Source organism: Corapipo altera, unplaced genomic scaffold (genome assembly GCF_003945725.1).
Source record: "Corapipo altera isolate COAL_440 unplaced genomic scaffold, ASM394572v1 23, whole genome shotgun sequence".
Taxonomy (NCBI): Eukaryota; Metazoa; Chordata; class Aves; order Passeriformes; family Pipridae; genus Corapipo; species Corapipo altera.
In genome coordinates this window covers 25,442,020-25,459,301 of record NW_020884878.1, presented here as the reverse complement: position 1 = coordinate 25,459,301, position 17,282 = coordinate 25,442,020, and the positions used below count along the sequence as shown (strand labels likewise).

Sequence of the window (17,282 nt, the reverse complement as noted above, 5' to 3'; positions counted from 1 at the left end):
GTCAGAATTTGGGGTTAGTTGTTGACTTGTCTAGAAATTTTAACAAATCATGTAATTCTTGCACAGTTTGCTATGGTTCAGTTTCCTACCTGTCCTGTGTTCCTTTTCAGCTCTCAGGTATTTTTTGTTGATGGTAAACTCTTGGTGGTAGACTTGGTGATGGTGTTTATAAATTATCACAGAATGAAACAGGTTGGAAAACACCTCTGAGATCATCAAGTCCAACCCATGACCCAACACCACCCTGTCAACTAGACCATGGCACTAAGTGCCACATTCAATCTCTTCTTGAATACCTTCAGGGATGGTGACTTCACCACCTCCCTGGGCAGCCCATTCCAATGTCTGATCACTCTCTCTGTAAAGAATGTCTTTCTAATGACTAACCTAAACCTCCCTTGGCACACTTTAAGACTGTGCCCTCTTGTCCTACTGCTGGTTGCCTGGGAGAAGAGACCGACACCCTCCTCACTCCAGTCTCCTTTCAGGTAGTTGTAGAGAGTGATGAGGTCCCCCCTGAGCCTCCTCTTCCCCAGGCTAAACAGCCCCAGCACCCTCAGCCTCTCCTCATAGGACCTGTGCTCCAGCCCGTTCACCAGCCTCATTGCCCTTTGGACACACTCCAGCATCTCAGTGTCCTTCCTAAACTGAGGGGCCCAGAACTGAACACAGGACTCAAGGTGTGGCATAACTAGTTCTGAGTACAGGGAATCACTGTCCTGGTCCTGCTCACCACAGTGTTCCTGATCCAGGCCAGGATGCCCTTGGCCTTCTTGGCCACCTGGGCACACTGCTGGCTCATGTTCAGCTTCCTGTTGATTAGAAGCCCCAGGTCCCTTTCTGCCTGGTCACTCTCCAGCCACTCTGTCCCCAGCCTGTAGCGCTGTAGGGGGTTGTTGTGGCCAAAGTGCAGGACCCAGCACTTGGTCTTGTTAAACATCATACCGTTGCATTCAGCCCATTTATCCAACCTGTCCAAGTTGCAGAGCCCTCCTACCTTCCAGCAGATTGACACTCCCCCCCAACTTGGTGTCATCTGCAAATCTGCTAATGGTACACTCAATCCCCTCATCCAGATCATCAATAAAGATATTTAACAGGACTGGGCCCAACACTGATCTCTGGGGAACACCACTGGTGACTGGTTGCAGCCACGTTCACCAGCACTCTCTGGGCCCAGCCCTCCAGCCAGTTCCTGACCCAGCACAGAGTGCCCCTCTCCAAGCCATGGGCTGCCAGCTTTTTCAGGATAATGCTGTGGGATACGGTGTCAAAGGCTTTGCTGAAGTCCAGGTAGACAAATCCACAGCCTTCCCCTCATCCACCAGGTGGGTCACCTGATCATAAAAGGAGATCAGATTGGTAAGGTAGGACTTGCTATTAATTATTAATTAGGCTATTAACAACTTCAAGTTAGAGCAAAAATGACTTGCAGCTCAGATCACTATGTGGCCAAGTTTCAGACCCTTCTTATTTTTCATTTTTCTGTTGGTTGACACAGCCGAATGACTCTCCCAGCCTCCTGTTCCCAATTTTGTAACAAGCTAGGACCTCAGATTACACAGGAAGCACTAGCAGTGCTTTTGGTCCTTGACTGTAGAGAGTAAGAGGATGCTGATATCTTGGGTCACTGCCATACAGGATAAAAATCCAATTAATGTAAATCTGCGAGATGAAGGGAAGGTAGTAGTGTGGCTGTCAAGAGCCACAAACTTCTGGGTGGTTGACCAGCAACCTCTGGCAGCCGAATTTCTCCATTAAAACAGAAGCTGGGTTTTGTTACACCTCTAAATACTAGTCTACCCTTTCTTTTAGCCTGCTCTGGCTAATTTTGCGTAAGTTGTCAGTTGCAGCAGTAATGAAATTGTAATCATTTGTTGACTCGGGTCGAAAGGCAGTGAATGCCATGACCACTCTTTGTACATATTCCAGGCAGCTTTGATTAAACTGCGCTGTGAAGCCAGACCTGGATCAATATGAGCGATCTTCATCAATCTAATAATGTATTTAACGTTTGGTACACTTGTATCTCTTTCTGTTACAATACACTGCTTACATTAGTGCAGAAGATTGATTTAAAACTTCAGAGTTCTTTACAAGGATAACCATTAGAAATAACCTCATTACTTTACATGATACTATATATAAATATGTAATCTACTGTGCAAACTCCTCAGCAGGTATAAATTAACACAGCTAAATCTACAGTTGTTGAGAATCTGGCCTAGAAACTGAAAACAATTATTCTGTCAGTATTATTTTAAATAATCGCAACTTGACATAAAGCAAGGACCATATGAACTTCTGCGTACCCAGTCTAAAGATGCTTACCACAACATCTTTTAGAAAGTTTTTGTATTATTTGTAGACTAAATTCTCCTACCAGCAGATGTATGTGGTGTCCTCTAGTTATATAAACATCTCTTCATGGTCAGGCCTTTTGGATGCACTGTGTCCAGTGAGATATTTCTTAAACCTATTGGTTTGGGAGGCTATTTAGCAGACTTGAATAAACGAACAAATGTGGAAGCTACACCAAACATATCATTTGGGGATGTCAAAGCACTTAACAAACATTGTTATAACCGAGTCCATGTGTAACCACTGAAGGACATATTTGCTTCAGTATGTCTCATGACAGCTTCTTAAAAAATATACTTAAGTGAATTTAACACTTGTGAAAGGTGCCAGATTGACAGGCCCTAGAGATAAAAGTTCTTGAATTACCAGCAGGCACAGCTGAGCTTCCCACACACACTGCCCCACCAGTGTCCCCAACCCTACCTGGAGGGCACAGCAACCAACTGTCCTACAGCTTGCAAATCTGCGCCATCTCGTGCTCTTGGACTATGGGCCAAGAGTCAGTAGCTGTAATGTGACCTAAGGGTAAAAAAGCAAGTTACATAATTACTGCACAGGTGCTGTTGCAGTTGATCATTTTCACACCAAATTTTCAATTAATCTGGAAAAAAAAATAAAGAAAGTACATGTTTATCTGATTCAGAGTGTGTGAGCCCCTAGCGAATCCTGTGGTTCTGTCTGCCCACATAGGCACATTCAGGTGACTGTATGAGTGAACAAGTGCATACACATACTGTGAAGTGCATTCTTAGATGCCTTTTGAAAAATGGGTCCTTACTGTTTTCCATGTTTGTAATAATCTTTCTCTATTTGTAATTCATCCCTGCTTGGTGTCATTACAGCCCATCTTCCCCAGAGACTCTGGACGCAGCTGGAGTACAAATTCAGTAACCATCTACCCCATAAAGAGATTGGATCGTTACAGCATTGAAAGATAGCACACAGGGAAAACAGGCTTATGATCTTTGCACTCTATCATGGTTTTAGAAAAAGCACAAGTTCTTCCCTGAGTGATTGCACTTGGAAAGTTCAGTCCTCTGTTCCCTTTGAAATTATATTTAGACTTCACTGTGAGTACTGGAAGGGCATACTTAAGTGTTTCTTTATTTAGTGCAGAAGGTTAATGACATTTTAAACAAAAGTGCACATTTATAACCTTGTATAGGCCGATTCTCAATCTGTATCTAGGACATGGCTAAAAACAGAACACTGGAAAACACAAAGTGATGAGTTTTCATGTTCTGCTATTTTCTAAACCATCAGCTTGGACAAATTATTATGGAAGCTAAATCTTAATTCTTTCTACTGAGAAACATCTATAACTAATGTGCATTTTGTTTATCTTTCAAAGAGTCACATTTATTTCTGCAACTTGCCATTGATGTGCATGATAACATACCTAACTTGACTGGTACTGTGTGCACTTTGGAAAGTAACTTCTGTATATCCAGAGAGAGTTAGATGGCATATAATTGTCTTAGGGATGGCATTTGGGATTGAAATTGTAATTGGTATAAATATCAGTATATTTGATGATTAGCATTGCCTTACTTGCTTGCCTCCTCATCATTTCCAGTGCATCTGTCACACTGTACAACTTTAGGAAGACTCCATACCATCCTAAGTTCATATTATACCTAAGATGAAGTTTAGGTTTCAAAATTTGAGAAGAAGTTCAAGAGAGAATGTATACTTGGAAGAGAATGTTTTAAGATGGTAGTGTCCACGAACTCTGCTTGAATATGTTGCTTCATCCAGCCTCAGTTCTCTTGTGCAGGCTGTCTACTAAAAAAAAAAGACCATTTTAGGTCATCTTCTTTTTCACAGATTTGGTCTTTTTAGTACTGGTTTCATGTTTTATACACCTTAGTTTCAAATACTCAATGTAGCTGAGTAAGGTTTTCTTTTGGGCTGGGTTTTTTTTGGTCTGCTCATATTTGTGTAGTACCGCAATGGCATTTTCTTTTCATTCATTTTATTCCACAGTTCCTAATCTATGTTCCTAATCTATTATGTTATAAATTCTGCTTCCATGTTCTACTTTTTACCTGCCAGTACTACTAATCTTTTTCATGAACCACCTTTTTAATATTTTTGAGCTAGTAAGTGGCCTATTGCTTGCAAAAAGACAAAAGGCTTCTCTTTTCTGCTAGTAAGAGGAGAGGAGGGGAGTGCCAGCGACCTTCTCTTACAGAATGACAATACTCCCCTCCCACAAAAATGCAGAGAATAGAAATAGATGTTTACCAGTTTTCCCAAGTATACTAGGGCACGTCTGAAAACATTATTTAGAAGCAAAGGCTTCCTAAAGCTCACCTACCACCTTCTGAAGTTCTTTCTCAGTTCATTAGTTCAAAAAGTCTTTATAGATGTAAAGTATTGCTTTAATTTTGTTTAAAAAAGGCAAGAAATTAGAATTCCTTATTAGGGAATGATAGGAGAGAAGTTCTTTCATGAGTGAGTTAAACAGAAGCCTTCAGAAGAATACAAAGGGGTTAGTTCATTCCCATCTTTATGTAAATTGAATTACAGGGTTTAGTAAGTGAAACGGATCATAAGATAAACCCCGCAGAGTCCAGAAAGCACTAATTAACGCCCACAGTGAGTAACTTTTCTGAAATTGGTCTTTAATCAAACTTTGCTCTGAAAACAAAACAAGTTATTGTGGCAGCTTGATAAAAGAGATGCATCACCAAGGCTGACAGGCCCACAATCAAACCAGCACTAAAAATAACTGTTTTGTCTACTAATTTTCTTTCAGATGCTAAAAAAAATGCATGAGCTACAGTCTAAAAAAACTTGCATAGTTACTCAGCCAAGTGACTCAGCTCTAGAAAAGTGAGGTTCCTGTAAATGTTAATGCCCTCACTGATTCTGAGTGAGCCCTTTTTCCTTCCCACACCCTCCTGTTGAAACAGAGGAACAGCAGAGAGAATTGTGAGGCTGAGAGGGGAAGAGACAGCTTCTGGATTCCTTCAGAGTTGGTCATTTGATGCCAGCTGTCCCTCTCCTCTTGCTGCTAGCGGTGCAGAGTTCAAGCATCCTGACTGACTAACTAGAGTGGATTAAAATAAGCCAATCACTCATCGTTCTTTTATCTCCCATGAACAGTAAGGTCTATCTATGGCTGCTGTCTTTCTCAACTTCTACTCACTTAATCTGAGAGCAGGAGTTATCAGTAAGACATGCAGGAAAACACAGCTCGTTTTCCTCATTTCCTTTCATCTGCTCAGCTGTAGGAAGAGTTGCTAGAACTCCTGTGGGTACCCATCCAGCCTATAGCAACTTTTATTATGTTTTCACTGTAGCCTCCTTAAAAACATTGCTAGAACTGTTTCTGTCCAGTCTGGGATAGATTCCAAAGGGACAAGAAGTCCACTGCATAAACAGGACTAACAGTAAAATATAAGAGTACTAGTCTTCCCTTTATAGCAGATTTTTCTCTTAGCACAAAAAAGACATGGACCTGTTGAAGTAGGTCCAGAGGAGGGCCACAAAAAATGGTCAGAGGAGTGGGACACATCTCCTATGAGGAAAGGCTAAGATAGCTGGGGTTATTTAGCTTGGAGAAGGCTTTTTGGAGAGCTTTTTTTGGCCTTTCAATATGTGCAGGGAGCTTATTAGAAAGATGGGACAGACTTTTTCATAGGACAAGGAGTAATGGTTTTAAACTGAAAGAGAGTAAATTCAGACTAGATATAAGGAAGAAGTCTTTTACAGTGAAGGTGGTGAGACACTGGAAGACATTGCCTAGAGAGCTAGTAGATGTGCCATCGCTGGAAACTTTCAGGGTTAGATTGAACGGGGCTCTGAGCAGCCTGATCTGGTTGAAGACACCCCTGCTCATTGAAGGGGGATGGACTAGAAGAACTTTAAAAATCCCTTCTAACTCAAACCATTTTATGATTGTATGATTTCACTCAGTGAATGCTCTGTTGGGTGAAGTTTTACCCTGTTTTGTATGTATCTGTGTGTTCAAGTCACAGTATTTTATGTCCAAAGTGACAGAGTCCTATCAGTCTGGATCCTAATAACCACATCCTTCACAGAAGAGGTTGCAATCATCTGAAATGGCTCTTCTGTTTTAGGGACAAGCTGAAAGAGGATGGCTAACATTAGCTTTAGTGCTTTCAGTACAGGCTGTATTTTCATCTGTTATGTGATCACTTGAAAAAGACATTTTCATTGTCACAACTCAAACTAGTTTAGTATGAGAAGAAAGAAGCCCACCAGTATAGATGGGTCCATAAATTGCAATACAAACTGAAATGTAATGTGATGAATTCTTGGAGACAGGTTTTTATGAAAGAATTGTTTGCAAATACAGACATGCAGATCTGAGTGGCAACTCTGGCATCTGACCAGGCATGTGTTTGTAGAGACTTGAGTTCCAAATGCAACTACAATTCCCTCTGTAATTTCTTTTTTTTTCTTTTTCATTTTGGGGTATATATACTTTACAAACAGGCCCGAAACAGTAAATTTGGTGTTTTTCTGAAGTCTAAAATATGCTAGTTACTTTTTAATTTTTTGGAACAAATGTTACTGTGTATTTACCATTCAGCAGGAAAGCTCATTCATCAATTGTTCACATTGAAAGAAAGGAGACAAATCTAGATACAGCTTAAGAAATGTCCACCACATGGATTATGTTTTGAATGTAATGTAGAAAAGAACACAAGTTCTTTTATAGTCACATTTTCAAAGATTGGTTTAGGAAATCTCAGGTTTAAAGCCGTTTCACAGCCTTATCCAAACTCATACTGGTCATTTGTCTCATATATCATGGCTATAACAGACTTCCGCTGCAATTCAAAGCAGCTACTTAACTTGTATTCAGATAAATATCCCAGGCCAGAGTGACTGAAATGCATCATCAGTATTGCATGAAGGAGCTTATATCATCTCTATAGCTCTGCCTAATCTGGGCTGCAGAAAGGTTCCAAAGAACTCCCTTTTTTATCAACAAAAGTCAGTTACACCCTGACCATCATTAGAAGAAGGCAAATCATCACTATCTTATATTATAACTAAGTAGTCAAAGACAGCCTGCAACTCACTCAAAACCAGAAGGACCAAGGTAAAGCAGTGTAATAACCAGGATAAAGAATCAGAAGTGGGTGACTTCAAAGCAAATTCCCGTTCCATCTCCCTAAGTTTATTTATTGTTAATTTCCCTCTTTTTGTGCATATGAATGTTTCCCACTTGGCAAAAAAATCAAGACTGACTTCAAATTTTATAATTTTGGAATAAATTTATAAAAGCATTGAATAATGCATCTTTAAACTATTTTCCCTGCAACTGGTAGGCTCTCAGCATTTTTTGAGTTGTAGCTGATATGTGGAAACAAAAATATTTACAACATGTTGCCTCCATTTTTCCTGTGGGCAGAGCAATTTTGAAAACCTGGTCCCTTAATAGCACAATGACCAACATGAAATAATGTCATCAAGAACAGTAACAAAAAGCATAAGGTACCGTATGACAAACCAAGTATTTCACTGTGCGAAATGTCCACGTTATTGTCATTTAAAATCTTCACAGCCGCATCAAAACAATCAGTGCAAAATCATATTTTTTAGACTTCCTTTTATATTCCAACTGTATATTCCTGTTTACAGGGCTTGATTTTGTTTTGGACAGAAAGGCATTAATTGCAACGAAGCAAGCAAATTGTACAGGTTTTGTTTCAAAATCTTATATTCCACTACATCATTTTATATTAAGAAGAATATGGGGAAAATCCTGAACTGTAAAAACAGACAATATTTTAAAGCACAGTTTCCTTCCTTGCTGTGGTTGTAAACCACAGAGATAGTCAGCTGGATGTTTAAGAAAGGGGGGCCTCCCATTCCTTGTGTTTCACCTTTTCATTGCATTGCTTGACCATTTAAGGCAGAGGCTTGTTCCAGACAGCTTTAATTAAACTATGCTGGGAAATTGTATATAGATCAATGGAAATTATCCATTACAAGCTAATCATGTATTTAACAGTGTTCAGTACAGTTCAATCACCTTCTAACATTTCTGTGGCTTTACATTCATGTGGCAAAGCCCTGAATGTGTATATGTATTTTTAATCCATCTCATTAGTGACCATACGCTTTGGCTTCAAGGGAGACAAGAACTGTCTGCAATCTGCCAGGGATTTAGGGACATCAATAATTTGTGAATAGTCATGTTGGTACTGGTCGAAGGGTTAAGTGCTCTGCACACTAGGGGCAGATCTTTTGGGACTGGAACTCTTAGTCAAATGTTAGGAACCTGATCCCCTGTGATGCATCTTTTCAAAGTACATGCTGCATGTCAGATCTCCACAGCAGAAGCAGTGGAGCTTTTTTAGCTCAGGGATTTAAAAACCTTCTCTAAGCAATGTAACAATACCTTTTGGTTAAAAAGTGAATGAAAGATAGTAGTAATCAGAAAGTGATTTTTTATATACTAGGCTAAATGTGATCTTCCTTTTTGTTACCACTTTCCTTTTCCATATGAGCTATTAGATTACTCCTCCCCTGCAGATATACAATGAAGCAAGAGTATGGCAGCAATATCAAGGGCCTGGTTTTGAAAACGTATGTGGATTCTGTGGCCTCACCTGATACTGCCTAAATCCTACTAATGATCGCAACAATGTAAAAATCATCTTCCTAATCATTTGGAATGACCCTTTAGGAGCTCTCAGGACACTGTTCTTTCTTAGTGTGAAAGCACCTTTTAAAAACAACAGCTGACAGCCTTAGTTTGTACCATGTTATATGGAAGGGCTGCTAAGTCAACATAAGAGACCATCGAACTGTTGATCTCAGTATCCTGTCTTTATAGAGAAATGGCAAAAATAGATGGTAATGCCAGAAAACTTAGAATAATTTTTGTTCATTTTAAGTTTTAGTTATGTCCATATCCCTCAGCTGTAGCCAGGTCAAAACAAAAATGCATAGCAGTGCAGGAAGACACTTCGTATCTCCCTGAACTTCTGTGAATCCTTTGGGAGCAGGGGGATTCATCTTACAGGATAAAGCTCGCTTGCTTTCAGCAAATTTCATGTAGTTATAAACACAGAATCATAGAACGGTTTGGGTTCCAACCTGACCTTTAACACTTCCAGGGATCCACAGCTTCTCTGGGCAACCTTTTCCAGTGCCTCACTACCCTCACATCAAAGAATTTCTTCCTAATATCTAATCTAAACCTACTCTTTATCAGTTTGAATCCATTCCCCCTTGTCCTGTCTTTACATGCTCTTTTGAAGTCCTTCTCCATCTTTCTTCTAGGCTTTTCTCAGGTACTAGAAGGCAGCAATTAGGTCACCCTGAAGTCTTCTCTTCTCCAGATTGAAAATCCCAATTTTCTCAGCCTTTCCTTGTACAAGATGTGCTCCATCTCTCTCATCATCTTGATGGCCTCCTCTGGACTCACTCCAGCAGATCAATGTCCTCCCTGTGCTGCGGATGCCAGAGCTGGACGCAGTACTCCAGTTGGGGTCTCACCAGAGCAGAGTAGAGGGGCAGAATCACCTTGACCTGCTGACCATGCTTCTTGTGATGCAGCTTGCGATACAACTGGCTTTCTGGGCTGCAAGTGCACATTGCTGGATAATGTCCAGCCTCTCATCCACCAGCATCCCCAAGTCCTGCTTGGCAGCGCTGCTCTCAATCTGTTCATGTCCAGCCTGTATTGAGACTGGGGGTTGCCCCGACCGAGGTGCAGCACCTTGCCCTTGGTCTTATTAAACATTATGACATTCCCATGGACCCACCTTGAGCTTGTCCAGATCCCTCTGGATGGCATCCCATCCTTCAGGTGGTGTGATCAACCACACCACTCAGCTTGGTGTCATCTGCAAATTTGCTGAGGGTGTACTCGATCCCTCTGTCTATGTCATTAATGAAGATATTAAATAACGCTGGTCCCAATATAGACCCCTGAGGGACACCACTTGTCAGTGATGTGACCATCCAACCAATTCCTTATCCATCCAACAGTCTACCCATCAAATCCATCTCTCTCCAATTTAGAAAGCAGAATGTTGTGGGGGACCATGTCAAAGGCTTTCCAGAAGTTCATATAAATGACATCTGTATCCCTTCCCTTGTTCACTGATAGAGTCATTCTGTCATAGAAGGCCACTTGGTTATTCAGGCAGGACTTGCCCTTGGTGAAGCTGTGCTGGCTGTCTCAAATCACCTCCATCTTCTCCATGTGCCTCAGAAGAGCTTCTAGACAGATCTGTTCCATGACCTTCCTATGTAGAGGTGAGGCTGACAGGTCATAGTTCTCAGGGTCCTCCTTTCTACCCTTTCTAAAGATGGGTACAATGTTTCTGTTTTTCCAGTCACCTGGGACTTCACCTGACTGCCAAGACTTTTCAAATATCATGGCATGTGGCTTGGCAACTACATCCGCCACTTCCTTCAAGACACTGGGATGCATCTCGTCATGTCCCATAGACTTATGTATGTTCAGGCTCTTGACCTGCTCATGTCTGTTCTTCAAAGACAGCTCTTCACACTCAATACAACTCTCGATGTAGAGGGCAACCTCTCCCCCTCTCTTCCCTCTCCTGTCTTTTCTGAACAGCCTGTAGCCATTGATAGCTGCATTCCCATCATGGAATTCATCCCACCAAGTGTCAGTAATGGCAACAAGGACATAACTTTTCAGCAGCATGGTGTATTCCAACTCCTCCTGTTTGTTGTCCATGCTTTGTGCACTGGTGTAAAGGTACCTCAGCCGGGCTGTCAGCCATGGTGCCTTCTCAGAGGAATGCCCCTTAATTCCTTTGAGATATTTCGTTAGTGTTTCCCTGTTGGCTTCTGTTCCCTCAGGAGTCCCTGGCTGGTCTCTATAAGACTGCAAGTGTGCTGCTTGTAGCTAGCAAAATTAATGTGGAATGTCACAGGAAATGAAAACATGCACAATGCACACCACTTGTTTGCTGCTTGAGAATCAGCTGGTTTTCCTTTCACTTTAATAAACATCCTGTATCAGGGCAGATTAAATAACTAAAACTAATAGTAGTCATATATATAACACACTCACTGCAAGCCTCTGTCCATTACTTGTTTTCACTTTTAACATCAACCTTTATAACTACGGCATGCAACTGAGCAAGCATTTCCATAAGTAATATAAAGGAAAGATGTTTTTGAAATCTTTGTATTTGAATAGTTATATACTTCAGAAAACACTCGTGACTGAGGCTCTGCCTAAAAGCACAATTTGAATGAGTGAAAAAAATATAGATAGTGTCTTTATTAGTGTCTCATCATTAAAAATATACAGTTAGTATTGGAAGATTTAGAGTAACTTATTATAGCAGGTAAAATATATAGCTGTCAAATTATTGGTTGTGTCAGCTATAATTACATAGGTTGCCACGGATTTATTAATTGTGCATTGTCTTCTGTGAGACCTGAGAGTACAATGTTACTGTTTTAGATGACTCAGTCTCTGCTTTTCAAGGGAAATTTACATGAGCAAACTTTTATCTATAATTTTTAAATGTATGCATGTCTAATTTAGACTGTTTTCATATCAAACTATTTGATTTGAAAGTACAATAAAATATTTAGAGACATATGTCCCAGATTTTCACCCACATTTCATTTATACATGTAGGCACTGGCAATAGAAAAGGCAGTGGTCTTTAGGAAAGGTGGCTCTTTCTGACTGGCAACCAAGTCCACTAGGGAATGTTCAAATGTAAATATTTACAACTATTTTGGCCACCTCAAAAATCCAAAAGAATGGAGTTCTATTTTCAGATAGCCCCACTTTCAAATTCTCCCTTTGAAAAGAATATCTGGTCTTTTAAGCCTCTGAAAAAGGTTAAAGACAAAAATTACATTTTCACAATTTTAATTGATGAAAAAAAGGAAATGGAATTTTAATAGGGTGGAATGCATGACTTTTTGAGATGGCTTGCCTTTACCCCTTCCACTTAATGCCATTTGAGCTAGAATAGCCGTACAGTTTTCTGAAGTCAAAGTTTAGAATAAAAATGCTAGTTGCTGTTTAATTATTGGGTCACTGCTGAATATCTGTAATATAAAGACTTAGTCCCTTTTTACACACCATATGAAGGAGTCCTTTGACCTTTGAGGTGACTGTTGGTCTTTGGGTCATCCATGCCTATCTTCACCTCCAATGTCAGTGATGTTAATACAAAAGGAAGTCAGCAGAATTTCAGAAGACTGGTACTGTCTTAGCAGTATTTTGTTGGTAGCACTGCCATTATTACATTTTATGCTACTGCTGCCAGATAGAGAGAAGAGTTTTGGCTTCAGTGAATACAATTGCAAAATTCCTGTTTTATCCTGGATGAGGTAACACTTTGAACTGCCTATTCACAGTTTCACAGGCAGTGACACCAAAAAAAAAAGCTCTGACAGTCTTCAAGTTCTGCCCTCTTTACACCCTCTCTAGCCAAGATTGCTTAGTGTTATAAAGAATTGCCATAATCACAGAAGCTGCTGACAGAAATAACTTATTGCAACAAAAACCCATGCAGGCCATACCTTATCATTAGGAAACTGTCTTTTGTAGGGTCATTCAAAGGGTTTTCGGTAGTCTTCTTTAGGGTTCTGTGTGGCTTGATTTCTAGTATGTTCACTGAGGCTGCAGCATGACCAGAAACATCTTGATACTGAGTTTAAATTTTCCATTCTTTAGTTTTCTTCCATATTCTAATTAGGTCTTCTAAATTATTAATTCAGTTCCCATAATGGACTTTTAAATTTCTGAACTTCTGCCACACATATCAGTCCCTTTAGAGCTCCTTGTAGCCAGATTCTGTATTTTTAGCAGTTTGAATCTTACTGTAGTTCCAGATATGCAGTCATATATGTTGCCATTTCTGGACTTCCTCCACTGTCTCTTTAACATGGGATGCTTCCATTGATTTGAAATCAAAATCATGTTCATAAAGTTTTTTAAAATGGCCCATTTTAACTTCTAGTAGATTGCTGCGCTGCAGTGGGATTTGAGAGAAGAATTTCATTTACAGGCAACTATGTGCTGATCACCCAAATACCAAAAATGACAAAGAACAGAATTTCAACTGCCCTTCAGCTATTTTTACTACCTGCACGTAGTTTCAGCTTGCTCTATTGGTAATCAACAAACCACTTGCTCACTCAAGGTTGAAACATGCATTTAACTGTTTTGCTGAATTCTCACCTTAGGCAACATGTAAAATTAATCTCAAATTAGTTGACAAGGAGGTGGGAGATGATAATTGGTCCTTCTATATAAAGTGAAAATTTAAGAGTTGCATTTCACTTCCTTTTTTTTTTTTAATTGCTACCCCACAATAATTTTCAAAAAATTATTTAGAAATCATTTGTAAGAGACAGGACACAATAGAAAACAAGACAAAGAGAATTCATTAATTGTTTCATTTCTATTTTAGGACTGCAAGGATACCTTGAAAAATATCTGGAAGAGAAGGCCCCAGCTCTGATTTTAGTACCTGTGGTGGACTTACCTGGCAAGGAAGTTATTCATATGATATGCTGGCTAAGCTAGCAGTTCAAAAGAGATGAGCTGATGTCGAAACACACATACATTCCATGCAGGAGAGAACAAAGAAAAGAGTCAATACCAACTGTGTTGGATACTTTCATGAAGCAATATTGTTTGATTTAAGCAAAGTCGTATTTAGCTTGTTAATGATGCCTCATTATATGTGACAGAGTCAGGTTTGTATGAAGAATAAAGGTTTCATTTAAAAATAATGTACTTCTTTCTCACTTATTTTTAAATATCTACAGGTAATAGCAGGTGGCTCTTGGGAGATGCAGTTGATCAGATCACATCAGCTCTTTTGTTTTGTATATTTAGGCCTGGTTACAATACACTGATTATAACTTCAGATCATTTGGATGGAAGTGAAACCAGAATATTACCTCCAATACGGTTTTAAAGACTGGATTCCTTTCAATTCTATGTTGAATATACTCACTTCAGGCCAACTCATGGAAACCTTATTTGTGGCCAAATTTTATCCATTTTCTAGCACAGTAGAAGAATTATTCAGAGGAGTATTCAGTATGCATATTTTACAGAAACAAATAATGGAGATGATGGCCAGACAATAGGATTTGCCATCCTGCTTTCTGAGGCAGGGGTATCTTTATGCTTTACATCTGGTAGACAGCTCTTATTAAAGAGCTACCAATATTCAGGAAGCTACCAGTATTCAGAGCTACCATTAAAGCAGGGCTTCAGTCTTGTCCAGAAAATCAACAGGAGTTTTACCACTGCTTTCACTAAAACCGACTCAGACACACAGCTCCTATCAATTTCATTGCCACTGATATTTTACTCATTACATAAGGTCAATACAAGAAAGAAAGCCTTTTGCACTGTAGAGAAATCTTACTTTCAGGAAAAGGCTATAAAATTAAACTTTAAAGAAAGAGTATCAAACCTTTGCCTTGCCTATGTTCTATATCTGTATGTTCTTACTGCTTCTCTTCCAGTGTGTGAGCACTGGAGCACTCTTGCAGCAGCATATAACTGAGAAGACAGCTGCACGGTAGTAAGTTTATATTGAGGTAACTAAGAGGTGGAGCTAGCATTCTGATTTAATTTTCTTACCCGCTACCAGAAATGCACTTGGCTGCACCTGAAATGAAACAAGTGACTAAAAATAAGATCTTCCTCTGTTAGAAGCTTTGCATGGCCAGCATACTATGCTGATCAATATTTGAAATTAGAGACTGTTAAATGTTACTGTTCCTTACTATTACATCAAGTAATATAGCAGAGCTGCCATGTTCTTTAGTAAAAATTACTTTTTTCACAGGTCTTCAAATATTTTTGAAAGGGGAAGGCAAAGAGTGCCTGTTATATAACAGTGTATAAATATATGTATGTATTAAATTTCTGAAGGAAAAAAGGATGAACCTGTTAACAATTCATTAGTTGATTAGTATTCAGTATCATTTTTATGTTAGACTTAAAACATATTTGATCCTTGTTCTTTCCCACAGTCGAAAGAGGGCTTGTTAATACCTGGGTGTGCCTGGTTTATTTCAATTCTACTCTTTTAGAAGGCTAAATCGTTTTCTCACTTCTCCCTGGAAATACTTTATTTCTCTCACTGTGGAGTGCTCACAGACCACAGACCCAAGCTGGACTGAATCAGAAGAGAAGGAGATGTACTTTCAGAGAGATAAGGATGAAGTTTAAGTTCACATTGATACATACAGAAACCAAAGAGATGGCATAAGTTTGACTTATGCAATGACTCCTGTAGCAGTCATTGTTTTCCTTATGAGTTTAAAAATGATAATGAAACGTTGATCTTAGCTTTTGTACTGTACTGCATATTTTAAGGTGGCAGGATATTTGCTCCTAAAGAAACTAGCTTTTTCTGCAAGTATTCCTGTAAGATTTGTGACTCAAATTAGCCTTCTTTTTTCCCATTAGAACTGCATTGAGAAATGGTAATAGAATGCATTGGGCTGAAAACAGTGTGATCATCTATTTTTCTCTCAACTGAAAGCAAACCTTTTCTTTTTTTTTTTTTTGAGAACTAAAACTTCAACTGGTTTACATTGTTAATAGCTAAAAAAGAATAGTTTGATGACTTTTTCTCCTTGAGAGGTTTCAAACAGTGTTTAAGTGGTGTGAGTAACTAAAAGGATAAGCTGAGTCTGTGGTGTTTTAGGTATGAACAAGGCCATTTGTTCAACACTGATATGCAAGGTAGGTGATTAAAGTGTTGTGCACCATATAGAGACTTAAGACTTTTATAATAGAAGGAAATAGCACCATTTTATCTGCCTTATTTTTATCTTTCTTTGTAACAACAGTGCTAGCTGACTGTGAGGTAGGGAGACGGGCATAGACACATACATGCACATACATATATGTGTTTTAGTGAAAAGAGGGAAAGACATCTGATACTCAAAATTTATAGATGCAGGGGGGTTTTGTCTTTTTGTTTTTAAATGGGTTTTTTTTCAAAGCAAGCTTAGTAGAGTATTTACCCCAGCAAGTTTTAATCTTGAGACTGCAAATTCCCATATATGCTAAAACACTGGTTTTGAAGACTTATATATACACACAAATTCTTCTGTTCCTCTGATTTTAACTAAACCAGCAAGAGAATGTTTTGTGTGCATATTACGACACAAAAAAGTTGGCTTATCTAGACTCCAGCACTCAGAACACAGAAGAGCTATGTAATGGGTGGAAAAATGTCTTTAAAATGTAACCCAAGGTTTAAATTTTTCGTTCTCTTCTTAACAAGTGTTAGAATATGTCTTACACACTTTTTCTGGTTCTTTTTTTTCCCAGAAATAATCTATGTCTTGTTATAGTTCTCTGTGTCTGTGAAATTTTGTCTCTTCCTCCTTTTAAAATTCTCTTTATATCAATGTCTTTAATTGCTTGAAAGTATGACCAAATGGCATTGCAAGACCAAAACTGATTTAGTAACTTTGCACTGTACTCATTTCAAAACCCAGTGATGGCAACAGTACCAGTGAGCCTTTACAAAGCACATGGCTAAGGTGCTATAAAGGCACCAGAGCTGATCTTCCTAAATAGATTTTAAAATGACACTGAGGTATTTTAAGCAGAGATTATTTAATTTTTTTCCCTCTGAGTTTTACAGTTAGGTGATTCAGCAGCTGATTTGTTACACCAGATAGCATGGGCGCATCTTTCCTCTTAGCCTTCAGAAGTCTGACGAGCATTGGAACTATGATGTCTCCTGAGTATTAGAAAGGTAATCTGAAGCAGCTCTTCTCCTTCAAGGACATCCTATTCAATCCATTATCTCCTGTCTATGTGCAGAGTCTAGTCTATCAAAATACAGTGACTGAATAAAACTTTTATTTCAAATAAATGAATGCATCAGTTTAATAAAAGATTTGTACTTCATGGTGTAACAGTTCTTTAAATGAAC

At 39.1% G+C, this 17,282-nt stretch overlaps 1 protein-coding gene across 5 annotated transcripts in view; it reads left to right on the top strand.

Moving 5' to 3' along the window:
• The window catches only part of DPH6 (diphthamine biosynthesis 6), a 198,581-nt gene extending 183,831 nt beyond the window's left edge, over window positions 1–14,750 (top strand). For all 5 annotated transcript variants that reach the window (XM_027638064.1, XM_027638061.1, XM_027638062.1 and 2 more), the window contains one exon: window positions 13,773–14,750. In XM_027638064.1, coding sequence (XP_027493865.1) covers window positions 13,773–13,888 — 116 coding nt within the window. In that variant the 3' untranslated portion in view covers window positions 13,889–14,750. The remainder of the gene's footprint in view (window positions 1–13,772) is intronic.
• The last annotated feature ends 2,532 nt before the right edge of the window (window positions 14,751–17,282 follow it).